Source organism: Rhinolophus ferrumequinum, chromosome 21 (genome assembly GCF_004115265.2).
Source record: "Rhinolophus ferrumequinum isolate MPI-CBG mRhiFer1 chromosome 21, mRhiFer1_v1.p, whole genome shotgun sequence".
Lineage (NCBI taxonomy): Eukaryota > Metazoa > Chordata > Mammalia > Chiroptera > Rhinolophidae > Rhinolophus > Rhinolophus ferrumequinum.
In genome coordinates, this window is record NC_046304.1 from 15,750,813 (window position 1) to 15,776,505 (window position 25,693).

Here is a 25,693-nt window from a genome sequence, read left to right on the forward strand (position 1 = left end):
TCCAGGGCCACCTTTGACAAGGCTGTGACAACATCGCCTCCCTAAGGAATCAACCTGGGATTCCTCTTCAGAGGAAGTACTCCCCCCACATTCCAGATCCTCTGGCTGTCAAAGCATCATTTATGCAGTTTTCAGGGATGCATCTAATGCATAAAGCAAGAGCAGGGTGGCAAGAGTGAGACTCCAGATACAAGTGGGTGCACTGCATGGGCTGGGGGACGGCAGGGGGTCTCCTCAGGTGGCCAAAGGCAGTGGCGTGCTGCTGAGATGGGCTCCTCCACCCAGGGCCCAACTTCTGACCGTACCACAGCCTCAGAGAAGGGCCCAGAAGCGGCCCAGGTTTCCTGCGCCCAGGACACATACCCCACCTGGCAGCTGTGGGGTTGGTGTGCCCACATTCACAGGGCCTGCAAAGGGACTCTCAGAAGAAACAGAGCACAGAGGTCCCCTGTCCCACATGACCCTTGCCGGATGGGACCCAGGCAACTACAGCCTGAGAACTTCTGCAGGCCTCAGGAGAGGCTGTGGGGAGTTCAGGCTGAGGCTGCACGCGGCAGCGGGCTATTCGCAGGTTTTGGAGAGGGGAGCAGAGTCGGTGTTCCCCAAGGCAGCTGCTCCCTGAGGCCTTCCCTTCCCATCTCAGCCCTGCCCTGAGGGCACCCTGGCCCCTGACTCGCCAGCACTGCCTAGAGTCGGATCCCAGGCTCACAAGCACTTTGTTAGGAACAGTGGGGCAGGTAGGGTGGGCTGGAGGTCGGGGCAGTCTCTGCCTCACCACCCCGCCCCTCTCCCTGCGGGCGCCCAGGGACCGGGGGCGCCCAGGGACCGGGAGCCCAGGCTCTGGCTGGCTGCTGCCTCCTGGCCACGGCCCTCACTTGTTCTCAATGAGCATCTGCACCTTGTGGACGAGGTCCCGGGCAATCCGCAGGATCTCCTGGGCATCGTGACACTCAGCCCGTTCTGGGGGAAACAGGGATAACTGTGGGGGTGCTGGAGCGAGGGCAGTGGTCTTAGAGGAGCCCGGGTTGCCACCCTGCTCTGTTGCTACCTGCTGGACTCCTGACATCCGCTTAAAGGAAGGGACCCGGTATGTCTGAGCCCCTCCCACCCTACCCAGGACAGAAGTGGAGGCCCCTGCACCCCTTACAGGCAGCCCCGATGACTGGAACAGCTCCTACCGTTGAAGAACTTGATGATGTCGGTGAAGTCCATGTTGTTATCACGGATGATTTCACGGTAGGCCTCCACCAGGGCCAGGGCGATGAACAGCACGAAGTGCTCTGATGAGATGTGCCGGGCGGCCCAGATCACCTCCCACACAGCAAATACGTCCTCATACAGCAGCTCTGGGGACAGTGAGGGGCCAAGGCTGAGCCTGGCCACCCGTGGGCCCCCAATAGCACCACATATGGAGAGCGAGCTTTGGCCCCAGGGCCAAAGTCCTGGGGTTCTCTCTACTATACACAGCCCAGTCTGAGAGAGGGGTTCCGCGCCCCAGGGCAAGGCCCTGTCCTTCCTTCCTGGTAACCCCTGCACACGAGGCTCCTGCAGACCCCACACCTCATTCTCTCCAGCTAGAATGGCTCTGCTTTTACAAACCTTTGTGCTCAGGAGATTTGGTTTGAAAACAGTTCCGAAAACCATTGCCTGAGGGTGATTTTTCCACCCTGGCTGCACTTTGGATTCACCCAAGGAGCCTTTAAAATCTCCATGCCCAGGCAGCCACACCGGTGGGGCTCAAGGCACTGTTGTTTCTGAAAAGCTCCCCAAGTGGTTCCAAAGTGCAATTAGGGTTGAGAACCAGACTTTGGGGACGAGGGTTCTCCCAGTGCCCCTGATGCCAGGCCCACCATCCAATCCTTCTCTTACCTCTCTTAAAATCCAGTAGGAACCAGCGGTAACAGAAGTAAAAGTGGGTGTAGTCTCCATTCTGATGCATCAGTTCGAACAGCTCTGAGTCCAGGATCTTGTGTGAGTGGAGAAAGGGAGCCGCACTGAACCCAGGCTGCCTCTCCTGGCCGCCCCCCAGCCCCCCTGCTGTGCTGCGGCGCACACCTGGCAGCGCGCTCTAGCCCTCTCCCATCTCCTGGAGGCTGCATTCTGCTGCCCTACCTGCTGTCTCTCTGGGTAGTACTCTTTTTGGCGTTACACCATTTTCTGGGTGTTTGAGTGCATCCTAGAGCGCACGGCTCACCAGAACTTTCGTGAGCACGGGCATTCACCTACTGACGTGCCTCCTCAATTTATAATATTGAAAACAACGTGTTTTTCAGAACAAACTCATAGATACAGAGAACAAACTGATGGCTGCCAGATGGGATGAGGGTTTGGGGTCTGGGTGACAAAGGTGAAGGGATTCAGAAGTACAAATGGGTAGTCATGCAGATGTAAGGTACAGCAGAGGGAATACTGTAGTAACTGTATACAAGCCAGGTGGTACTAGACTTACGGGGGATCACCTCATACGTTATGTAAGTGTCTAACCACTATGCTGTACACCTGAAACTAATATGTCAACTGTAATTGGAAAAAGAAAACAATGTGTTTTTAAAACGAAAGAAATTAAGCTTATACATAAAGGACAGTTTGGGATTGCTCCCTGGCCTCCCTGTGGACGATGGACAAGCCCAGTGGTGCCTCTGGTCACGCGCCCCTGGGCAGCTACAGACCTCACCTGGATGAGGGAGCGCATGTTAGCAAAGTGGGTGTCCATGGCGCCCCCATTGGGGAAGTTCTGGCTCATCCTCTTCATGAGGTGGCTGAAACAGCTGTAGGCCAGCTGATCTGAGGGGAGACGGGAGTGAGGCCACAGGGCAGGAGACCCCAGCACTTCACAGGCGGTGTCCTGTGGCCCAGAGGACAGAGCTGGCTCACATCCCACCCTTCTAGGCCTAGTGGTCTTCTTTTCCTTTTTCCAGCTTACGTCAGTTCAACCCTGATACCACTGTGGGGACACCTACCCCTCCCCAGCCCCATTCCTCACCATTGTCGAGGACGACCAGGAGAGGTGCCAGCAGGTCACACATGCCCTGCACATAGCCCACATCCAGGTGCTCCCACACGTAGCTGAAAGGCCAGAGACAGAGTCACTGTGGATGTGTGCCGCCCTCCCCTCCCCTCAGGGATCCCTGGGGAGACAGGCCCTGGAACAGCCTGCGACCCAGAAGTCAGCCTCTGGTAACCCTACAGCATTGGTCGTTCAATGGTAAACAACCCACAGGCTCTGTCCTCAAGACACTCGGGGCTCCGGGGAAGAGACAATGCTGGGGCAGGGGCAGCCCTGGGGTGAGGGAACTCAGATAAGGCTTCCAGAAGGATGGCTGAGGCTGAGATCTGAAAGGCTTCTAAGAATGAAGAGGGCTGGGGCAGGGGGCACTGCAGGGGAAAAAGCGTTCCAGACGGAGGGAGCCAAGCGCGATCCAGGTGCGAGGGGGCGGAGCAGGGTGCCCGTGGGCCTAACCTTTCAGAGCAGGGTCCCTGCCTCCCGCCCTGAGCCCTGCCCTGTCACGGCACCTGCACATGATGTCTCTGAGCCTCTCGAGGTTGGGGGGTGAGAAGTACCAGTAGTTGCGGTCACATCGCTGTACATCTTTGTCGATGCGGTGCAGATTTAAGGCCACAGTGTCCAGGAGTTCTATCTGAAAGAGTGGAGAGCCCTCCGGGGTGAGCTGGGGCCACAGGGGATGCCCACATCAAGCAACGCAGCAAAGAAAAGGAGCCAAGGGCCTCAGCGAACGGAATCCTCTGGGGATGCAGAGAGACGGGCCCCGGGCCCCCTCCAGGACAGTCAGGGCACCCCCACTTTCCACCCGCCAGCCTGCCCCCCAGGCCTGGGGATGGCAGGAAGGCTGTGGGGCCAGCTGAGAACAATGTCTGGTAACGTCCACATACTGTGTAGGCAGCAGCGCACACGGCCGCAAGCTCCTCCCCTGCCTCCAGCTCGCTGGCCTGCGGGGCCTTCTCCTGCCTGGGATCTTGGGGTTCGGAGAAAGCGTGGACTGCAGGCACTGGCCTGTCAGAGCTTTCCTCCCCAACGCCATCCTCCTCCTCGAAGCCCATGCTTGGCCCCTCATCGATGCTCGACTGGATGCCCGACGCCATGGAGTAATTGCGGGAGGAAGGCAGTCCCGAGTCTGGAGAGTCAAACTCCACCGACTGCTGCTGTTCCACCATGGCGGTGCCCGGGGGCTCTGCTCCGGGTTCCTGCTCAGGCTCGGGTCTGGAATCTTCAGGGCCCGGAGGCTTTGGGGGCTCCAGGTCATCCACAGAGATAAACACCTGGGGGGGGTGAACAGATGCTGGGGCTCACACCTGCATTCCAGCACCTTCCCTCAGCTCGCCACCGTCTCTTTCCCGGGATCAGGATGGAGGGACGGAGAGAATTCTCTTCACACCCCCTACTCCCACCCCATGGCCTCCAACACTGCCTCCCCTGAGCGCTGAGCCTCTCCTTCTGACCCAGGCAACCACGTGCAGAGAAATCAGGCTCCGAGCAAACACCCAAATACCATCTTCAGCCCTATCCAGTCCCCGCCTCCGGCTTCTCCCTGGGGCAGGAGGAAAAGTGTGAAGCACTCCAGGCTTCCTGTGGCTGCTACAGGGAAGAAGGGGAACTGGAGGCCTGGACAGTCACTGTCCCTCGATGGCCAGTGTGAGCTGTGTTACTGTACAAACAGCTGAAGTCCTGAGGCGGCCTCAGGTCAGAAGAGCGTCCTTAGTGTCCTGGTGTCACTGCTGGGACAGCCTGGGGGACAGCAGGCTGGAGGCGGTCGGAAAAACAAGTTCTTCCTTATTGTCAGTATTGAATGTTCAGCAGAACAAGGTAAGGCAGGAGACTTCTCTAGCAAGTACCTAACCAGTTATATTAGCTTCAGACGAGCTGAGGAAAAGTAAGAAGTAAAAGGAAACACATTCTGCTGATTGGAAACAGTCTACCACCATGGACAAGTCACAGGGAAAAGAAGAGAGACACTCACACTGTTTTGTTTTTCTATTTGGACTACGTAGGTAAAGGGGTGCTAGGAGGAGTTTTCACGTAGGGCAAGAAGCATGAACGAAGTGGTGCTGGGTTACAGTATCTGGTGAGGCTGGGATGCAGGCAATCCAGAGCCTCAGAACCGTGCCAGCAAGGAAGGCTATGCTGTCCATAAGCTAAGCAGCTGGAGCACCGGTCTAGACCCAGGATTTTGCAAAACCCAAAGCCAGAGAGAAAGAGAATAGGGATGAATCTGTTCATGAATAGGGATTCTACATGAAAGGAGAGTGTGCCTGGTAGTTATATCCCTTTAAGTCTTGCTCCAGCTTGAGCTTTTTGTCAATGTTAGTAAGAATTTAGTAAAGAGAATACACATTATCTAAAGAGGCAATTTTAAAGAAAAAAAAATGAAAGTTAGAAAAAGAGTGTCCTTAAAACTGAGACTTCTTATCACTTCTGGTTGGGCCCAGTGGCCATAGCCTGGGACTTGTTCCCGGACAGGCAGGGGTAATGCCACAAGAAGCAGGCAGGCGCTGAACGGGCTTTGCACAGTCGCTTCTGTAAGACGATGAGGACCATGGTGGACACCCTGCCAGTAGAGACCGATGGGACCACTCTAAGTTCTCTGCTGGTCTCTGGCAACAGCTCAGTGAAGCCTCTACCATCAAGGGTAGTAGAGCGGACAGGGGACACTGAGGCTCAGAGAGGGGAAGACAAGTCACTCATCTCGTTAGCAGTGGACCTGGGACTAGAACCCAGGGCTGCCTCTTCCTGGCCTTCAGGTCTCTCTGCAGGAGGGAGGGCTTCCCTAAATGCCCAGAAATTCATCTTGCCCTGCTAGTCCATTAAAACAGAACACAATGTGCTATCTCACTGTACTCCTGCACAACGCAGAGAAGGGGGCCGCAAAGGGGACAGTTATCCCATTTTTCAGTGGAAGAAAACGAGACACAGACACATTAAGCCGTTCTCCCAGGGCTCCACCGCCAGTGAGTACTAGGGGTCCGGCTGGTGCTCAGGACTCTTGCGTGTGACGCGCGGGTGGCCCCCCCACCCCCCTCCCCCAGGGCCCGTCTGGCTCACGTCGTTGCTGATGGTGGAATCCCGGTGGATGAGGCGCTGTACGTGGCTGTCGATGCTGCTGCCCGAGGAGAACTTGGTGAGTGTGGCCGGGTGAGCCTCCCGCTCCCGCTGCCTCACCACCAGCTCGCATGCCTTCCACTCCGCCAACACCTGCTGGTACCTCGCTGCCACCACGGCGTCCACCTGCACTCGGACCACACCGTAACCGTGGGGAGGGGTGCACCAAGCCCTCCTCTGCAGGGGCTGGGACAGCTGGAGACGGGGCTTGGGCAGAGGGGTGAGGACAGGGGTGCCGTTTGGCTACCTCGTTCCTCTGCCATGTTTCTTCCTGGCTGGGAAGGGGCTGGGCCTTCCAAGGCCCCCTCCCTGGGGCCTGTGGGCCTGGCTCCCCATCTCTCTGTCACCATAGGAATGGGCTCCCCTTACTTGCTCCATCTCCTTCTTGCTCATGCCAAACTTGTAGTGGCCGAGCAGAAAGGGCCAGACGTCCTTGCGGATCTCATGCTCCACGCCTCCGTAGTAAACTTGCCGCAGCAGCTCCAGCTCCTTGTAGTTCTGAGGGACCCAGGGAGTGAAGACTGTGCAGCCCCTACAGTCACTGTGGCCCCACTGGGTGGCCCCAGCCCATGAGGAGCTGGGGCTGGGGGCAGTGATTCGGTCACTCTGCTGAAGCCCCAGCAAACCCTGCTGTGGGGTGGTCACATCCTCCCCGCCGCAGGTCAGAGCTGGATGAGATCTACTTCAACACCCCCCTACTTCCAAGGCAGAAACAGAGCCCAGAAAGATGCAGAGATTTGCCCAACATTGCGGAGTAATGTGGAAGCAGAACAGACTCCCATCTAGTCCGCTTCCCATGGAAACCCACAGCCCGGCCATGAGATTCTACCATGAGCTGGGCCATTCCAAGGACCTCAGTCCTGGCCTGTCAATCCCGCCACCTAAATGCCCATTTGGTCTGTGGAAGCTGGTCCCAGAGCAGACCACTCTGCTCGCACTGCTGCCCCCCGCCCCAGCCCCAGCCCCGGCCTCTGGCCCCGGCACCCCAGAGTGTATATACCTTTTTGTCCTTCTGATACTTGCTCCACACGTCCTTGGTGAGGCCCCCAGAGGCTCCTGGGGGCTGGGCAGGCGGGATGATGTTGTGATGCACCAGTGCTGACAGGTGGGTCCGCACCGTGGACAGGTGGCGGCAGTACGCCAGCCCTGGGGGGACGGGGGGCAGGAGGCCATGACCACAGTGCCTCCCCCTGCCCTCACCACCCCCCATGGCCCCGCCTCACCCCACACTCACAGCCGTAGAAGGCCCGGGACACGATCTGCCTCCTCATGCTTTCACACAGTAGCCGGAGGGGCAACCTGTGGAATCGACCTGACTCAGAGGGCTATGGGCTCCTCGGGTGGGAGGAGAATGAGGAGGGACATTCTCGGGGGTGTGGAGTTTGGGGGGCAGCTAAGGATGGTGCAGGGAACAGGATTCACAGCCTGGCAGCATGTCATTGGGCTCCCCGTTGCTGTCAGCCACCCTGGGTAGAGTTGCTAGGGACCCAGCCTGACCTCCAACCACCCAGGGAACCTTGGGCAAGTAACTTCACGTTCACGAAGTTTGGTTTCCTTGAGTGAAAAATGGAGAGAACCATCTCAGGGTCATCAGGAGTTAACAGGTAACAAATGAAGTAATAGGTAAAAGCAAGCAGTGGTAAAAGCATCAAGTGCTGGGACATGATCCTTACACAAACACCATTCCCATGCCATTCCTAGCACATGGCAGATGCCCAGATACCTGTTGTGTGTTCCCAGACATAAAGCCTGACAGGAAATCTATGTCCACACTAGGAAGGGGAGCTCACAAGTATTGAGCACCTACTGCATAGCTCTGCGTACTCACATGGGTTATATACCTCATTCAGTCCTCACAAGAATCTTAGGAAGCAGGTGTTATGATCCCCATTTTACAGATGAGGAAACTGAGGCTTAGGAATGTAGAGGCCCATAGAGATTCAGTAACTTGCCAAAGTCACATGGGTAGTAGAAGTGAAATTCGAACCCAGGTCTGTCCAACTTGAGGCCACTCTGTCAGGCAGGTGACACAGGGCAGACTGACACATGCACATGGAAGGACAGACACCCTCACAGGGAGCTGATTTCCTGGACCCTGCTCACTCACCGGTCAGGGACACAGCTGCAGTGGCTGGGAGCTGCATATGGGGAGCTGCTGGTGGAGCAGGAGAGGCAGGAGGTGCCCTGGCTGCACAGGGGCTCCAGGTGCCAGGCTGGCAGGCTGGGCCCGAAGCCCTGCATCTCAATCATGTCTCCAGTATCTGAGGGCAGGAAGGGGGCCATGGTCAGGGCCTGGCAGTCTTTCTCCCCCAGGCAGCCTGCAGCGTGCCCACCTCTGTACCCAGAGCTGCAGCAAGAAGTCACCCATTTGTGAACCACAGTGGTGGTGCCTGCCTGGTCCAGAGCCCAGAGATGACAACGGTGGAGAGGGGGGTGCCTGACACTTCCCAGCCTCGTACTAAAATACTTTGACTAAGTCATGGTTAAGTGTGCCTTTTCTCTCCATCTTGCTATCAGCAATAGAATAAACACTTGCTTTTCTGGAGGAAGGAGAAAGAAAGAGAAGGAACAACAAAAGCCTGAGCTCCCTATAATGCCACCAGCTAGGTTGGCTTTCGAGGTTTCAGCCTGATCCTCTTGGGTAAATGCTGAGATGCAGAGGAAAGTGCCTGGATTGGAACGCTCTCAACTCCAAACCTCCTATGCTGGGAGTCTCCCCTGATCAAAGCTCCTGAAGACCATTGAGGGTTCTAGACCTGACGGCCAGTGGCTCCTGCCACCGTTCCCTGCCCAGGCCAGGTGCCCCTGCTGCCAGCTCCCGTGGGTCCTTCCTGAATTCTCCATCCTTGCCTAGCCTGGCTTCACTCAGCACAGTGGCCTCTTACAAACAGACAGGTGAGCTGGTGGGAAGGGCATTCCCAGGGCTGCCAGGCCACCGCAGGGATGTGGGTGGTGGCTGGGCACACAGTTCCACCATGCAGAAGAATGTCCCCAGGTGCTGCCTTTGAAGACAGCTCCTTGGACACGTCTATAGCACGAGCAGATGGAGCCTTCTCAGCCAGCCCAGATGGTCTGAAACAGAACTCAAGACCCTTGAGAGCTTCTAGGGCCCAAGTGGGGCAGGGCAGCGCTCATAGGGGACTCTGGCAGGTCCAGTGAGCCACAAAGATGAAGCAAAGTGAGGATAGAAAGTGAAAGGACTAGGAGATGATGCCAGGAGGAGGGAAAGAGCAGAGAAGAATGAAGAACAGGGAAAGAGAGCACTATATGTGTGTGATGAGACTTCTTTCAAGCAGTATTTCTTTCTGTGAATGGTGGCTTGAGCCCTGGCCTGCTGAGTCTGGAGCAGACCTAGGCCTGGTTTCTGTGGGAGCCAGACTCCAGCTCTGGGTGTGCCTTGGTGGGAAGAGCTGAGCTGAGCCCCCTCCAGTCCCCTCAGGAGCTGCCGTGTCTTGGCCCGGGCTGTCTTCCCAGGCCCACGGCTGGGATTTTTGTAGAGATCTGGCCCTTCAGCTCCACCAGGAGGCAAATTAAGGGAACATACTTGGTGTGGAGGGGCTGCGGCTCTGGGAGTAAGGGATTGCAAGCCATGCCCAAGACTGGGAAGAAGAGGGGGGACAAATGCAGGTGGGGTGGGGCAGGTGAGCCCAGCTCATAGCCCTGCAGCAGGCAGGCTGCCAGTCATGGGAGGAGCCAGGGCAGGAGCAAGCCCAGCCAGGCAGGCAGCAGGCAGCAGGCGGGGGTGGGGTGGGGTGGTTGGGGGTTTTGGGGGGGGCAACAGGTGCAGAGGGCAAAAGGTGGGCACAAAGGGACACGAGCTCATGCCCAGAAAGCAGGGCTCAGCCAAGGCAGGTCTCCTGGGTCAATGCTCTTCACCTTAATTCTCCAGGAAGGAGCTGAACCAGCCAGCATTGAACACTGCATTTCTGAATTAACCCAGTGCAGACAGCTGGAGCTCTGGAGTGACTGGGCAAGGGGCAGCAGGCTGGATGGGGGCTCTGCTGGGCCAGCTTTGACTCTGACTCTCTCCTCTGGGCTTGAGGAAAGTCTGAAGCAAAACAATCAGGGTGTTTGAACCCCACAGCCCCTAAGATTCCGAGTGAAAGGTGCCTGGCCTGGAGCAGAATTAGAGTGAATAGCACCTCTGCTCTGTGGGGAGGAAGCAGGAGAGGGAGGGGAGGGAAAGGAGTCTGGACACCCGCCACTTGAGTCACATGCACAAGTCAAGCATGTTGCAGGCCTGAAAAGCAATGGCTAGCAGTGTTGTCATTATGGACTAGAGTGGAGGGGGAAGCTCCCCTCCCATCTCCGCAACCTCCTGCTGCTTCTGTCTCATGGCTCCTCCCCTTTCCCAAGGAGTGGAATCCAGGGACTGCATACTGGCACACTGGGTGGGTCTGACCCCCCCTGAGTTCTCCCAAGAGGATGCCCAGACAAGCCCCGGGTCTCCGGACCTGGTAGGCCGGGAGGTTTCTCTGACCCTGGAGGCCTCAGCATGAAGACCAGTCAGGGATGTGCTTCTTATCACCAAGTCTGTCAAGACAGGGGCTCTTCTGGGACTCAGCCCCCTGCCCGGCCTCCAGCCTGACTACCAGTTCGTGGGGTTAGAACGGTCAGCCCTGGCCCTCCTGACTCAGCCTTTCCACACTGCTTAGTCAGTTAACCTGTAAATAAGCATCAGCCCCAAGCCCAGGCTTGCTAGGAACCAGGTGGCAGGCTGTGTGCAGGCAATGAACCTCAGAAGCGAGGCCCCCCTGCGTTCCTACCCAGGCTGGCCTGTAGCACCTACTGGAATGGCTGGGAGGGAGGGTAGACACGGAGGCAGGTATGTGGTGGGTTCTGTGGCGGCAGCTGGCAGGAGTGTGCTGGGTGTGTGTTCTAGGCCACAGACTTGGTTGCCCAGGGATGGGGAGACTCGTTACTGGCTTGGTGACCGGGCTAAGGAACTGGGCTCTTTGGCAGAACTTTGTGGAAGCATAATGGGACTGTCCCGTATTCTTAGACACCCTCTGTAGGGTAAAGAAAGGGGAGAAGAAATTGATTCTGTGGCATGGGATTGAATGGGGATGGGGAAGTTCCCCTAAACTCCGAGAAAGCTGGCCCTAACCCCTTCCTTTGAGCACCCCAGCCTAGCCCTCACAGGTTCCCTGGCTGATCACTCTCCAGAGAGTGGGGCTCCCCCTCCACCAGCCTAGCTCTGTGCTAAGATGGGTAAGGGACAGAGTGGCTATGGGCACCGTCCTGTGTCTACAATGAAGGGACCTCTGCTACCACGTGCTCTGAAGCCCATGAGGGTGGATCGCACCTCACATATCCCTGGCACATATTTCTATATTTCACACTAGAAATTTCAAGTGCCAGGCAGTGCCTGCTGGAGCACCCAGATCTGCTGGGTAAATGGAGCCCTGGGTCTCCTTCCATGGTGGCCTCAACCTCTCACCTGATGACAGGTGACTGCTGTCTACATCAGCTGTCCAGCCCCTAGCGCTGCCCAGGAGGGGCCTGGTTCTACCATCCTGTTTCCACTGAGCCTGGAGTCAGAGGAACATGGCCCAGAAGCTGGTCTGCCCAGCCAGCAGGGGAGAAAGAAAGCAACACTCTTGGGGTTGCCCAAATGACCCCCAGGAGTGGGAATGGGACTGACAGCCATTCAGGATTCCCAGGGGCAACCAAATCATCCGGCCTTCCCACCAGTGGATTTCCTCCCTGTCCTCACAGACTCCACGGGGAGCCCAGAGCCAGCGGCACTTTGTATCGTCCCCTCTTCCTGCCAGGGCTTCCTTCCACCTCCCTGATCTGCCTGCTGATGGAAGGGAACCACCCTGGATGCAAGTCCTGTAATGCCAACACTGCCATGCGATCCCCTGCGGTGGGTGGCAGGGGGGCCCAGGGGGGGCGGGGGGGGGTCAGGGTCGGTTGGGGGGGGAGGGATAAAAACCTTTCATCGGATTGGGAGCTGTGAGGTTCCGCGAGCAGATCATTGACAGCATCGCATGGAGTTTATCCTCCTCTTCCTCATCATCGTCCACCGAGGCCGCCCGGCTGGCCGCTAGGTGGTGGTAGTTAATAGTGACTGCTCAAAGAGAACGGCGAGAGAGGCGGAGTGTGAGGACTCTAGGCCCGGGCCGGGAGGCACCCGACTCCGTCCTCATGGGGAGCAGAGTGGAGTCTGGGTCACCTGGAGCCTGCAGGGCACGGAAGAGGGGAAGGGGGACCTGAGAGTCTTTTGATGATTTCCTGGGGAGAGTGGGGAAGAAAGTTGGGGGGTGGGGGGTGCGGAACGGCGGCAACTACAGAGCTCCACTCATTGGAGGAGGCCCTCTCTAGGAAGAACAGAAAGAGAGAACTGATGGGGGAGCCAGGGTAGTGAAAGGCGGGAACCAGCTGGGACGTGCCGGCAGCTCAGGAGCTCCCCAGCCCTGGGCATAACTGCTGGCAGATGGGTTCTGATCCTACTTCAGCTTGCGTCATGGTCAGGCTGGGCCAAATCCTGATGATGACCCCACATTCCCCTCTTCAGACTATAAATCCAACCTCCCGGGGTTTCTCAGAGTTGCTCTCGAGGAGGCTGAGTCACCTCACTGGGTTTCAGCTCCTTGGTGCCCTGGCTGGCCCTCCAGGGAAGCAGTCCTTGAAGTAAAGTGACCAGAAATGGGAAATGCCAAGGATTGAAGAGACCAAGTGCAGACTAAATAATCGAAGCCGAGCAACATCCCGAGACTACATCCAGGTTTGCAGACATTCTGGCAGAAGGTGTGTCTCCTAGTCAGGCACCTCAGGGAGGGAAGCAGGATCCCCACACCTTGTGCCCTCTAAGCCTGCTGGGACTACTGGTACTGTGGCTATGTGTTTGCAGTCTGGGTAATATGGCTGCTAATACAGAGACAACTTGTTGACGATTTATTGGCATAGGTTAGGAAATTTAGGGAGCAGGTGGTCTGGCTGGCAATAAATGCTCTGGGCTGGCAAACTCCCTGCCCTTCTCCCTCAGATCAGCAAGTGTCGCCCAGAGAAACCCGTGGGGAGCAGAGCACTCCGACTGGTAAGGGAACTCTGGTGTTGGCAGATTCCTATAGCCAGGCTCCCTTGGGCCCACCTAGGAGGGGCTGGACCCACGGGGGCCAGGCCACCTTTCAGCCCCTCACCAGCTGAAAGCCTCATCCTCTTCAGATGCAGCCCCTACTCCAGCTACAGTTCCTCTCATCCGTAGCTGGTTTGAGGAGGGTTCTGGCTCTAGCAGAGTCAGTGAATAATTTGCGCCATCCAAAAAGAAACACCGATCCTGCACCCAGGCCGCCTGCACCTGTGGACGTCAGGCAGCGGGCCGAGGAGAAATGGAGAGCTCTCCACCTTCTATTTCTAGTCTTACCACATTTTTTCCTCCTGAGGCAGGGCATGAAAGGATGACTAAGAGAATATTGTGCAGAGACGCCTGAATCTGTTAAGCCAAGAGGCTTGGGGTGACGAGGTAGGGGGCAAACAGCAGGCAGAAGAGAGGTCACTTCTCAGGGGGATGATTTGCAGGGAAAAGGTCCAGCGAGAGGCTAAGTACTGAACCACTGGTCTTAACTGGCCTGGTCAGTGGGCTTTGCCTGCTGCCCCCTGAATGGTGATGTGCTCCCCCACCACCCTCAGCGTCTTCCTGTCCTCCATGGAAGAAGTGTGGGGCACTCACTGTGCTCGTGCCTGTGGCCGGGGTAAATGATCCGGAACACGTAGTCTGTGGCCCGCCCTGTGGCCACCTCCTCCACGTCCGCAGACCGCATGCTGCTGCGTTTCCGTAGCTTGGGGAACACCTTCCCCTAGGGAGGGAGAGTTGGGTGGTCAGTCTTTCCAGGGCAGAGTCACACCCGTGGCTGCTCCTAAGAACTCCATGTGGGGAAGGAAGGCAGGTGGGCAGAGAACCCACTCACACATCCCTCCACCCAGAGCCGTCCAAGCCCTGAGGTACCTTCCCCTGCTGGGTCCAGAGCGGGGGCTCTAGCTGTCCTCGAGGCAGAAGCCCGTTCTCCAGGCAGGACAGAAAGGACAGCAGGTGTCCTCCCTGCGGGAAGTGCAGCGGTGGCCTCTGGATGCCATCCTGGCTCACCAGCACGAGTGTGCCACCATTCTCTGGGGGATGACCGTGGGGAGAGAGGCTGGGTCTCCCTGAGACCTCCCAGCCATCACTGCTGCCCAGTCGGCCAGGCCCCCAGGCTGGGTAGGACAGTGGGGCTGGAGCGTGGGGCTGACGAAAGGAGGACCAGACATCGGATGGGCCATGCCCAGTGCATGGCTGGGAGGCAGCAGTCTCTCCCCTCACCCCTGTGCCCAGGGCCAGGGCTGCTCACTTTGCTGGTGGCAGTGGATGCAGACGATCTGACTGAAGGGCACCACCAGGGCATAGTCCCAGTAAACGCTGAAAAGAAACCAGATTGGTGTGATTGTGTCCCAAGACCAGCCATCCTGTCTTCCTCATCTCGTGGCCCCAACACCTGTGAAACTACCCTGAAGACAGGATGACCATAGCCAAGAAGTGACCTCAGCCAGCCAAGTCCCTCGGGGCCCCGTGCTGCCCTCATGGCACACAGCCTGGCAGTCTGTGAGCTTGGCTCAGGCAAACCTCTTCGTGCCCAGGCCTGGCTGAATCTTAGAGAGCTTGGGAATCCCTCCAGGCAGCATCTCTGCAATTCTTGGCATCGAATGAGGGGTGAGGCCTGCCTCCTGGAGCAGGCTGCGTCTCTCCACCCCCCTGCCTGGGGGCAAGCCCTCACTCCCTTCCCTGGCTCCTGGGAGTGAGTCCCAAAGCCCCCACCTCTTTTCCAGCTCGGAGTCCCCCAGAGTCCCGTTCATGAGCTGGTTGGGTGTCCACTTCAGAGTGAGGTTCTCTGCAGACTGGTGCAGGGAGAGGTAGCCAGGGACAGCCTCCATGTCCTCCTTCTACCGAGAGGAGACACACCAGAATAGAGAGGATGAGGGGCTGAGAGGCTCCAGGGACGGCCTGTGGAAACTCAGCTCTAGGGGGGAGTGGGGGCGGCCAACCTAATCCAGTCAGGAGGTCCTGGAATGGGGGCTGGGTAGAAGCTGGGGGGGGGGGGACACGAACCACACCCAGATGGGGGCATCTCCTCTTCCTAGCTGGCCAGGTGCCACTGGCTCTGCCCTGTCAACCTCCTGGATGCCAGGTGTGTCCTGGGCTGGCCATACCCAAGCTGGGAGTTCACCCTGCCTGCTGGCTGCCATTCCTAGCCTTGGATAACCTGGTTCTCAGCTAGCCAGAGCAGATGCCATTGCTGGCTCCTGCCAGCTGAAGGCTGGGCGTGAGGAGTATGAAACAGTGAAGTGGGGGTGGGGCCCTTCTCCCCTTTTCTCTGGTCAAGCCCCTTAGGAAAGGGACAAATGTAGCTGGAAGCTTGTGGTCCTGGGGTCCCTGGAGGAGGGAGATGCGGGACGGGCACTAGACTTCCCTACCGGCTGCACCAGCACGTTGTTTTTGCCATAGAGCAGCCGTGTCCTCGAGTTCTGGTGCAGGGATTCCACATACTCCCGGGCGCAGGCAGCTAGCCTGTCTCCTGATGTGCTGCCACTGGAGTGCTGCTTCCGGATCTGCACAGGAAAGCCCAGCTCAGCCCCAGCCCTGGGAAGCCAACCTGGAAGGCTGAGAACCCTCAGCTTCCTTCCATGCAGACTCTCTAGTTGACCCCGGGGCTCCCTCCTGCCCCTGGTTTGCTCTCAGCCACCCTCTGCTCTCTAGCCACAGACCAATGGGGTGCTCCTGGCATTTATGTAAGTGCCAGTGTGGGAAAAGGGTTTTCGAAGGTGGCCACCCCCTTGGGGCATGTCCAAGGCCCAGCCTGTGTCTGCAAGGAGCGTGGAGGCTGGCTGCCCCTCCATAATGGCCTGTGGGCATCACCTGGATGCCCACAGCGATGGGGAGGGGGACACATACTCCTAGGGCAGGGCGCTTCGCAGGGGAGTCCTGGCGATTAGGGGGACCCCGGATTCGGTGCCTCTGGACCAGCTCATCAGCAGAGGGGTCAGTCCAGTAGTGATCAGCTGTCTTGAGCTTGGTGTACTCCAAGGCACAGGGTCCCACTGTGGAGACAGGGACGGCCAGCTCAGAGGGTGCCCCCTCGGCACCTGCCCTCAGCCCCCCCGGCCCAGCATAGGCCTCTCTGCTCTCAGGCTCACCTAGAAGAGAGGCCAAGATGGGGCCAAACACGGGGTCTGCCAGTAACGCCTCCTTCTCGTAGTACTTGCTGCCAGGGGAAGAGACAGAAGTGGGACTGCTAGGGCTCCCAGACCCATTCCAGGGCAGTCAAGCTCACCAAGTCGGGACGTCCCCACAAAGACCAAAGTCATGTCAATCACCAAGAAGAAATAAACCCACAAGGACTGAGCTTTGTGGCGTGTCTGATATGGTCTATACTTTCAGGGTGCTATGGGGAGATGGGTTATGCCTCCAGAGTGTTGTGGACCGCCAAGCATGCTGAGGGGTGGGGCTGCAGGAGGTGGGTCCCAGGGAGGGGCACTCACCTGCAGTTCTCCACCAGGTACTGCACGACCCTATCCAGCACCTTCTCAATAAGTGCTGTGCGTACCCATATGTGTTTCAAGGCCTGTGGGCTGAGGCCCGGGGCCTTCCCACTGGCAGAGCCCTGTCTCCGCAGAGCCTCCTGGTTGCCGGCTGAGGGTTTCCTGCAAAGAGCGGATGGGCTTTAGGAGTGTGACGGGCTGGGGGTAAGCCCCGGACTGGAGGCACTGGGAGTGGGATTTGGTGCCACCAGTCAAAAAGAACCCAGAGGACTGACCAGGATGGGGCGGGGGGGGGGGGGGGCGCTCAAAGTGGGGGAATAGGGCCTTGTGCCCACCCTTAGGCAGGTCCTGAGAGGCCCTGCAAGAAACAGGCCCAGGAAGCCAACCTGGGAAGGAGCAAATGCCAAGCGGAAAGAGCAGAAGGGAGCGGTGGGTGAGGCCGGCCCAGGGCTCACCTGCCCTCTACTTGTTGCTGCAGCTCCTGTACCTTGTGGCAAACCTCCCCAGCCACAGGGCACGTCTTCCCCACCTTGGTGAACAGGGCTGCCATCTTGTCACTGCGCAGGAAACCAGCGGCACGGCGCTTCAGCTGATGCAGGAGGCAAGCCTCCACCACACCTGGGCCACAAAGGGAACCAGCACCTGAGCCTGGGCAAGGGGGAGAAGAGAGAACACTCCTCTCCCCCACACCTAGGGAGGACAGAGGGGCAAGGGCAGGCCTGACCCATGCTAGGACTATGGGGCGGGGTGCCAGCCTCAGGTAGGCCAGGAAGATACACCGAAATCCCCTTCTATCTGTCTGTTCCTGCCCGGGGTGGACCTGCGGGGGCTTGGATATACCACGCCATGCCGTTCCTCTCCCTCACCTGGTGTGTACATGCCTCCTGTACACTGCACTGCCCCTGGTGCTATGACGACCAAAGCTGCCAGTTCCAGTTGGCATGGGTGGCTCCACCCCCTGCCCTCAAGGGCACTCATGGACAGCATCTGTAGGACTGGGGGTGCAGGGAGCACACAGCCCAGCAGCCCTCCTGGAGTGCATGGCTGAAGTGGTTGCTAAGGAACAGGGCTCTGGAGAAGGAGCTGAAATATTGATGTAGCCATTGCAGAGATGAGACCTGACAGCGGCCCCTGAATTATTGATGAGTCCAGCAGTGGAGAGTGAGAGATTTCTATTTCCTGTGCAGAGAGGGCTTCCCTTCATTCATTCATATTTTTAGGGGCTAGGCTTGCTCTCTCCATCTCAAGCCTGCTTACTGCAGACAGACCCCACGGGAAAGAAAGAAGGGCTTGGTGGAGAGTTACTCTGGCCATGTACAGACTCTAAAAATATTAGGGTGTATGTGTGGAGGGAGGAGGGGCTTGGTGACTATTGAGGCCAAGCTGACTGTTTTATAAATGAGGAGGAAGAGTCCAGAAAGGCGAAGGGATTTGATTACAGAAACATGGTGGCAAAGTTGGGACTAGGACCTAGGGCCCCAAACCCTGGCCTGAGCCCCTTTCACCTCTTCCAGGTGTGTTCAGAGAGCAGGAGGGTGCAGGTGGGAGGAGGTACTCCCTTCACTTCACAGGTGCTCTTTTCACATGGATCGAAAACAGTGCTGTATTGGAGGTGGGGGTGGGGGTCTGAAGCTTGATGCAGCCACTCAAAACTATCTCTGGGAAACTTAAGTGACTTAACGCTCTGAGCCTCAGTCTTACCATCTGTGAAACGGAATACTTCTTAGGATTGGTATGAAATGTTCCATGAGATGGGGTACCTAAAATCCCTCACACAGGGTCTGGCACTTGACCCCTGTCGGCTCCGGACTCCTCACCTTTTTGTCCAGATCCTGTTCTACAACTAACTTGTAGGGGCTGGGATTTTGCAAGACCTCTACCTGCCAGGGAGAAGAGAGGACGCATCGGAGACAGGATCACAGGCTGTCCCAGATGTGGGTAGAGATGCTGTTCTCTTAGAAAGAGGAGAATTGAGGCCCATCGTTTATTGTGACTAGTGTTAGAACATGAAATCTGGAGTTAGGAAGTCATTACGAAAAACAGAGGTTCTCACCTGTTTTTTACCTTCATTCTTAGTAACTGACAGGTAGTCACTGCTGTTCTATAAAAGAGTTTTGTTTGGCCCTCTCTTGTACTGATGTCAAGAAGTTGGACAGTCCCTGGGGCCGACCTGGAGGCTGGCCCCTCGGTAAGAGCAGCCCAGGGGAGGGGAAACAAGGCAGGGCCCCTCCCTCTCCCGAGTGCTTCCTGTTAGAGCTCTTCCCTGTTCCGGCCTCGGAGGATTTATTTTACCAGGCACAGTCTTTCCTTCACGTGTATTCACACATCTATGTGCCCATGTGTATACAGACAGATGTACCCACATGTTTGATATGTATATGGGGCCTGTGGGGGAGTCTTTGCTTAAAAAGAAGTATGTCCACATACTCCTTTCCATGGCGAGTCCCCTTGGTCCCTGGAGTTCTTGGGTGGCCCTAGGGTGGACAGGTGAGTGACCCTTTTGTCCCAGGCTCTTGGTCCTTGAGCTGCACTCCCCAACCAGAGCAGAAGAGAAGCAGCAACTGAACAGGTGGCACCAGTTCTGCAGGGAATCACATGCCTCGGTGGTGTGACTAATGGCTGGGATAATGAGTCATTAGCCTTCCCACCTTCCCAGGCAAGTGAATGCAGCCGGCAGGCCGGGAGCCTGGAGATGGCAGGCAGCGGCACTCCCATCCCGCCTGGCCTCATCCACCTTCCGAGGCAGCCTAGGAGCCCGGGCAGCAAGGTTCTCCGGGATGAGCTGCGGCATTCCTTAGTGATGACTACAGGCAGGGAATATTGCAGAAGCCCAAATGTCATGCCCAGTCCCCCTTGCTCACCCCAGGGCTCCTAAGTGCCTTCTGTGAAACCCAGGGAAGGTGCCCAGGCAATGTCTGGGGAAGGAGAAACTGCTCTCACCTCTCTACTTTTCAAGCAAAGTAAACAACCCTCTGTGCCAGGTATTGCTACCCCAGTTCCACGGGTTCCTTGGCCAATGATTGCTCAAATGTCCTTCCCCATTCCTACAGCGCTGTCCCTACATGCTATGAAAAATATTACTGTATGCAGCATGTAGGCAAAATAGTAATAATAATAACAACAACACTAACAATAAGTGAGACCTACTATCCTAAGAGGGCTTGTGGATGGGCTTCGGGGGCCCTAAGAACCCCCTGAAATCATGTGCAAAATTGCTGATGTGCTCCAGCATACTTAAGGTGAGCGATTTTTTCCTGGATAGAGGATCCATGGCTTTTAGCTTCCAAAAGGAGTACTTGACCCCCAAAACTTTAAGAACACTTGCTCTGAGATTTTGGGGTTGAACAGAAACACAGACACTCCCATCAGTCAAAATTCAGAGATGCGAATATAAAAACTCTCTCTCCTACTCCAATATCAGAGCTGCAGTTCCAGAGCCACCAGGAACAACGTCCACCTCTCCTCCTGTCCCGGCTCCCCAGGGAGAAGTCCACGCAGAGGCCCGTGCTGCTCTCCTCCTGACTGAAGGCCCAGAGCACCGAGCAGGAGCACGCTAGAGTCTTACTCCTCTTCCTGCCCCAGAAAGCAGCTGAACCCATCTCCTTCCTAACTGAGCGGTCTTGGCCCTGGTCACCCAGACGTATGGGTTTCAGGACCTCCTGTCTCAGTGCATCCAGGCACCACCTACAGCCCCTGTGGACAAGGGTGAGACAGCGCTGACATCATTCAGCTCATTTCTGAAAAATGCATACTAACTAATAAAAAAATCAACATTGTTTCTGGTCATTGTTTGGGGTGGAAAGGTTTGAATGAATGAGTCAAAACAGAGAAACAGAGACCCGACTCAAGCATGATCCTCTAACTCCCCACCCTGGCCTCCTGGTGGCCTTTGGAATTATGGTGACAGATGAGCCCATCCGTCTCCCCACCGCACTGACAGGAAGGCTCAAGGAACTGCAACTCCGGGCAGGCGCGGAGCTTGCTGTGGGCATCTCCCCTCCCCTCCCTCAAAAGCTCTGGCACCATCTTCCCAGGAAAAGGCTGGGACTACAGGCCCAGACTAACCCTGTGATTCTCCCTCGCCAGCCTCTGATGTGCCCTGAAAATCTATTAAGTCAGAGGGTTTAATAAATGCTAAATGGGTGGAGACCACAAAGCGCTAATGGATTCCGCTAGGGCCCCCTCCCACAAACCCCTTACACACCAACTTAACCATTCCAAGGAGTCCGATTTAGAATGGAGGAGGCACTGGTGGAGAGAGAAGGGACTTGGGGAGTTACTCAGTCTTCTCAGACCTTGCGGCGGGCCGGAAGGCTGACTGGTAGCACCCCTACGGAGGCATTGCAAGTAACCTCTGACCCCGTAACCCTTCTTCTGAGAGTCTAGTCTACAGATGTGACGGCAAGGTTACTTAGTTCTAAGAACAAAAGGCTGGAAACCACACACATGTTCATCGCAGAGCGGGTTAAGTCGACGTGGCACATCCGCAAAGAACACGATGCAACTGGGAACAAGAATGAGGCGCTATGCGGGAGCGAATCATGGCAAGAGCCAGATGCAGAGCCGTAGGTAAGACCTGATTACAAAATCCCTGATTACAAAATCCCGGTAACCAAGGCATACGGGCTGCTTTTTCTTATTTGTATAAAAAACTTTGGAAGGATGCACAAGAAACAAAAGTGGCAGTGGCGACCTGTGTGGGAACCAGTAGGTATGTGGAAGAGAAGTGGGCGAATGGGGGCAGGGAAAGGAGTGACTTTGCACCGTATACCTTTTGTGTAGTTTAGATTTTTGAACCAAGTAAACGTATTACCAATTCAAAATAATAAGTATAATAATGAAGTAGATGGCCATCCAACCCAAGTCCCAGTATTCCCTCATGAGATGATGCCAGAAATCCTCTCCAACCTGGAGGTGAATCAAAACTCACAAAACTCAGAAAGGCTGGGTCCGACAACCATGGCACCCACTCCTTCACTAACTCTCTCAGCAGATAGAGTCTCCCGATTGGCTTGGTTTCCCATCCCCACAGAAGCATCTGCTTAGGGCAGCCATAGGTAATCTGAGCTGGGCAGGGACCAGAGAAACAATTCAGGGACAAGCCTACGTGTCTCAAGAGCCCCCAAGAATGGACCAAAGCGACGGTTGCCCAGGAAACGCAGCAGTGGTTGAGAAGGGTCCTCGATCAGCCCAGGGGGCCTCAGAAACAATCCTGCCTCTCACAGTGCATATCTGTTATTAAAGCTGTGCTCAGCAGCCATGGGCCTGGAAAAGCCCAGACTGGTAATATGGGGACCCACTGAACAGCCTTCAGAGAACTAGGCCAGTCGACTGAGGTGTAGAGACACAGCCCCCAGAGTTAGCACAGCATGAGATGGCCCAAGGGTCTGAGCTAGGAGGCTTTGGTAATGGGAGCAGCGGGTAAGTGTTCCCTGCTCCCCTACCTCTGCCAGCTGCTCTCTGTGTGGCGGAGGAGTTTGGTTGTAGTTGTCATGGAGAACCCCATGGGGAAAGTACTGGGTGGAGCAGCCAGCCACAGGTGGCTGGTTTTGGTCCTGGAATTCTAGGGGACACTACTCAGAGCAGAATTTTTAAAAGCCGAATGCCTTGGATAGTGGAACTAAGACTGCCAGGAAAGGAGTAGGCTCGCTGGCGAGAAGGAAAAGTGTGGCCTCTTTTTAAGTTAGGAACTTCCTCCAGGTGCTGATGGAGGAAGTCAATGTTTGTCTGCAGCAGCGATGAGGTGGGAGGAGCAAAGAGGCCAGGCCAGGCGTCATCCATCATCCTCCTCTCTCCTCCCCACTTCCCTAGCGGGTACTTACACCCAGGGATTTGCAACCGCTGCCTCCACTCGGAACAAGTCTTTTCTATGGTAACTAGAATCCATTTTCTCTCAGCCTACACTGGTGATGCTGGCTGTTTGCTTCAGTTTTGGGTTGTTTTGTTTTTTTGGCGGGGGGCGGGGACAGCATTCAGCCTTGTTCAACGCTCTAAAACAAGAAAGCACTGCCCCGGTATTCCAGAACCACGTAGGCGAGGGACATGAAATTCCTACCACACATACCCCCCTTCCTGGATGTAGGGCTGAGTTTGCATGCACAGTGCTCACAGTGGCTTCCCAGGGAACGAGGCCAGGGCCGGCCTCACCCAGCTTGGCAAGGGACCCACTGTCTCCCAGAGTAGCTCTTGGACACCATGAGTCCACTATTTCATCACCCAAGCTATGCCTCCATGAGGGCCAACTCCTCCTCAACGCCTCCCACCCCCAGGCTCCCCTTGTAGGCAGACCTCCTGGGCAGACCCGTTCCTGGGCAGCATAGGCTCTGAAGCAAGACAGATGTGGGTTCAAACCCTTTCCTTACTAGCTATTTGACTTTATGCAAATCACTAAATCACTCTTGAGCTTCGGCTGCAATTAGGGAAAAGAACAAGTCTGATTTCAGTGGGTGTCGAGTGACCGAAAGCAACAGCATGTCACACGTGCATAAGGTTCCTTGATCTCTACTGCCTCGCACCCTGACGGGGATCATGAATGCTGGTGCCTTCCCTCCCTGTGCCTCATCTGCACGCCCTGCCGTCCCTCCTGTACCCAGGACGGTCTGGCTGTGCTCCTCCTAAGGCCATCTCTTCCACCTGCGCACTGGATTCTGGCCCCTTTCTCCTGTCGAGCGCGTCGCTCCAGCAAATGTCCCTTCTCTTGCCTGTATCTTTAATGTTTCCCCATGAGATACTTTCCATTTGTATACAAACATTCTGTAATTTTTCCAACTTAAGAAAAAACCACCCGCCACCTCCCTTGGCCCTACGTCCCCATTCCGCTGCTCCCCTTTATGTAAAATTTCTCAGGAAAGTTGTCTATATTCACTGTCTGTATCTCTTCTTTCTACCATCCTCTCCTCCTCATCATCTCCTTTTTTAAAAAAAAAATCATTTCATTATGGAATTCCAAACATAGACCAAAGCAGAAAGGACAATATGGCAACCCCTACGTACTCATCACCCATCTTAAAGCAATGACCAAGTCACGACCAATCTTGTCTCAGCTACACCAACTCCAATCACTTTTTCGCTTTTCCCCACATTATTGTGAAGCAAATTTTAGATTAGACATCATACACTTTTATCCATAACTATTTCTGTATGTATCTCTAAAAGATGACTCTTTCAAAACTCATGCATAATACCTTTCTTTATTGCACCTACAAAATTAACAGAAATTTATTCACATTATTAAATTTCCTGATTGAGTTCCTGGAGTTCAAATTTCTGGACTGTCCGTCCAGATGCTCCAAACTCCCAGAAACATGGATTCCCAGAAGGAATCCTGGAGAAGGTCCCAGTGGGCTTTAAGAGAAAGGTTGCAAGATCACTTTCAAGAACAAAGCAGAATGTCATTGGTGGTGGAGATGACAGCAACATTCTCGAGCCCCTGCTGCCTACCCAGCTCCATGCTGTGTGCCTTACCTACCTCACTCCTTTAATCCCCAAGTCAAACTTCTAGGGTAGGCTCGGAGTTGCTAAAAAAAACTGGCACACACACTTAGTGACCTGGTCAGGATGGGAACCCAAGTCTGTCAGAACTCCAAAGTCTCAGCTATAGATCACCACCACACGCCCTCAGCGACTCCCCAAAACAGGGCGAAGGGAGCCAGTTCCCCAGAAGGCCTTCCTTCTTACTCCTTCATTTCCGGATGGAAGAAGCCAGATATCCTGAGAATGAGCTGTTCATTCAGTGTGGGTGGGAAGAAGAGAAGGAATCCCTTTCACTCCAAAGAGACAGACTAAAAACTGCCTGGAGTCTGAATCTCAGAATGTGCTAAAATCTCCAGCAGCAACATCCCAGGTGGGTGCAATCCTTCCGCAGCACCTGCTTCTCTGCCGGCTCATTAGCATTTCCTTGCCATTCCCCGGAGGGGCTCACCGCAGCCGACCTTCCTAGCTAATGACAGCTGCTTAGCAACAGGGAGCAGGTTGATAAAGCCCTGATGTTGTTCCCGGCTCCACAGACTCCACCCCTGTCTCCCATTACAGCTCATCCTCAGTTGAAGCAACCCTCAGGTTGGCCGATCTTCTCAGGGAGGGCAGGGAATCTAGTGACTGAGGGGCAGGGATGACCGCAGTCTGGCCTGGGCCCCGCCCCCAATGCCTGGGGGAGGCGGGGGCGAAGCAGGGGAAGAAGAGAGCATTAGGAGTCTGAGAACCTTTTATGCCAGGCCAGGAAATTCTCCGTGAAACTCCAAAACCCACTCCACCACCAAAAGTTAAAATCCAACCTCAGCACCCAATCAGAATAGAGCAAACAGAAATACAGGCACAACTCGTTTTATTGTGCTTTGCTTTATTGCGCTTCACAGATGCGTTTTTTTACAAACTGAAGGCAAGACTTTCCACCAGCAAAAAGATTACGACTTGCTTTATAGCGAGTGGTCTGGAACTGAACCCACACTATCTCTGAGGTCTGCTTGTATTGTGGAGGCAGACATTCCCACACCTCCCGGGGTGGGGGGGGGTGGGGGGTGGGGGGGTTGGGGGAGCAGGTCCAGAGCTCCTGGACTCCTGGGCTAAGGCCTAAATTGAGTACGCCTCTTAAAGCACATATATTATTAGAAATGCAGAGTTCACAGGTGGAACTTGGGACAATTTGCTGTTTAACCCTGACCTCGAGTTGCCCACAGCAAAAGTTAAAAGCACATTACCCTCTAGGGGAGGGGGTAGCAGGAGATTATCAATCCACGTGGGTCGGTGGGGGTGGGGGAGGGTTGTTCAAGAAGCCACAGGGAAAACAAGAAGCATTAATTTGATTCGGGAGGAAGTCTTAACATTCAAGTTTCAAAGACCATGTTATGAAACAATGCAAACCTGCCATGACTTGACAAACCATACAGGTTTGGGCCTACTCTCCAAGCCCCAGCCTCCACCAGTGGGAGGGGGCAGTCACACAGATCCTGACCCTCTGGCCTGGAAGTTCAGAGGGAGCTGCCTCACACAGCACTGCAGCCATGCTCTGCCGTTGGAGAACAACACACAGAGAACCCCTCCCTGCCAGCCAGGATTTGCCAGCAA

The 25,693-nt window shown here is 55.8% G+C and overlaps 1 protein-coding gene across 6 annotated transcripts in view; it reads right to left on the minus strand.

The window, feature by feature from the left end:
• Window positions 1-816: 816 nt before the first annotated feature.
• Window positions 817-25,693, minus strand: part of SGSM2 (small G protein signaling modulator 2) — a 31,962-nt gene continuing 7,085 nt past the window's right edge. Inside the window, exons 1-23 of one of the 6 annotated variants that reach the window (XM_033091313.1) lie at window positions 17,497-17,526; window positions 17,086-17,248; window positions 16,631-16,792; window positions 16,286-16,353; window positions 16,044-16,189; window positions 15,566-15,700; window positions 14,910-15,034; window positions 14,446-14,513; window positions 14,067-14,227; window positions 13,791-13,917; window positions 12,054-12,188; window positions 8,223-8,376; window positions 7,350-7,414; window positions 7,116-7,261; window positions 6,485-6,613; window positions 6,059-6,241; window positions 3,892-4,278; window positions 3,514-3,638; window positions 2,984-3,066; window positions 2,675-2,784; window positions 1,870-1,966; window positions 1,179-1,346; window positions 817-960 (exon numbers count right to left, since the gene is read on the minus strand). In XM_033091313.1, the coding sequence (XP_032947204.1) occupies window positions 872-960; window positions 1,179-1,346; window positions 1,870-1,966; window positions 2,675-2,784; window positions 2,984-3,066; window positions 3,514-3,638; window positions 3,892-4,278; window positions 6,059-6,241; window positions 6,485-6,613; window positions 7,116-7,261; window positions 7,350-7,414; window positions 8,223-8,376; window positions 12,054-12,188; window positions 13,791-13,917; window positions 14,067-14,227; window positions 14,446-14,513; window positions 14,910-15,034; window positions 15,566-15,700; window positions 16,044-16,189; window positions 16,286-16,353; window positions 16,631-16,792; window positions 17,086-17,248; window positions 17,497-17,509 (3,039 nt within the window). In that variant the 5' untranslated portion in view covers window positions 17,510-17,526 and the 3' untranslated portion in view covers window positions 817-871. Of the gene's footprint in view, window positions 961-1,178; window positions 1,347-1,869; window positions 1,967-2,674; window positions 2,785-2,983; window positions 3,067-3,513; window positions 3,639-3,891; window positions 4,279-6,058; window positions 6,242-6,484; window positions 6,614-7,115; window positions 7,262-7,349; window positions 7,415-8,222; window positions 8,377-12,053; window positions 12,189-13,790; window positions 13,918-14,066; window positions 14,228-14,445; window positions 14,514-14,909; window positions 15,035-15,565; window positions 15,701-16,043; window positions 16,190-16,285; window positions 16,354-16,630; window positions 16,793-17,085; window positions 17,279-17,496; window positions 17,527-25,693 lie in introns of those variants that run through there. The other 5 variants (XM_033091310.1, XM_033091311.1, XM_033091309.1 and 2 more) reach the window with 5 other exon arrangements.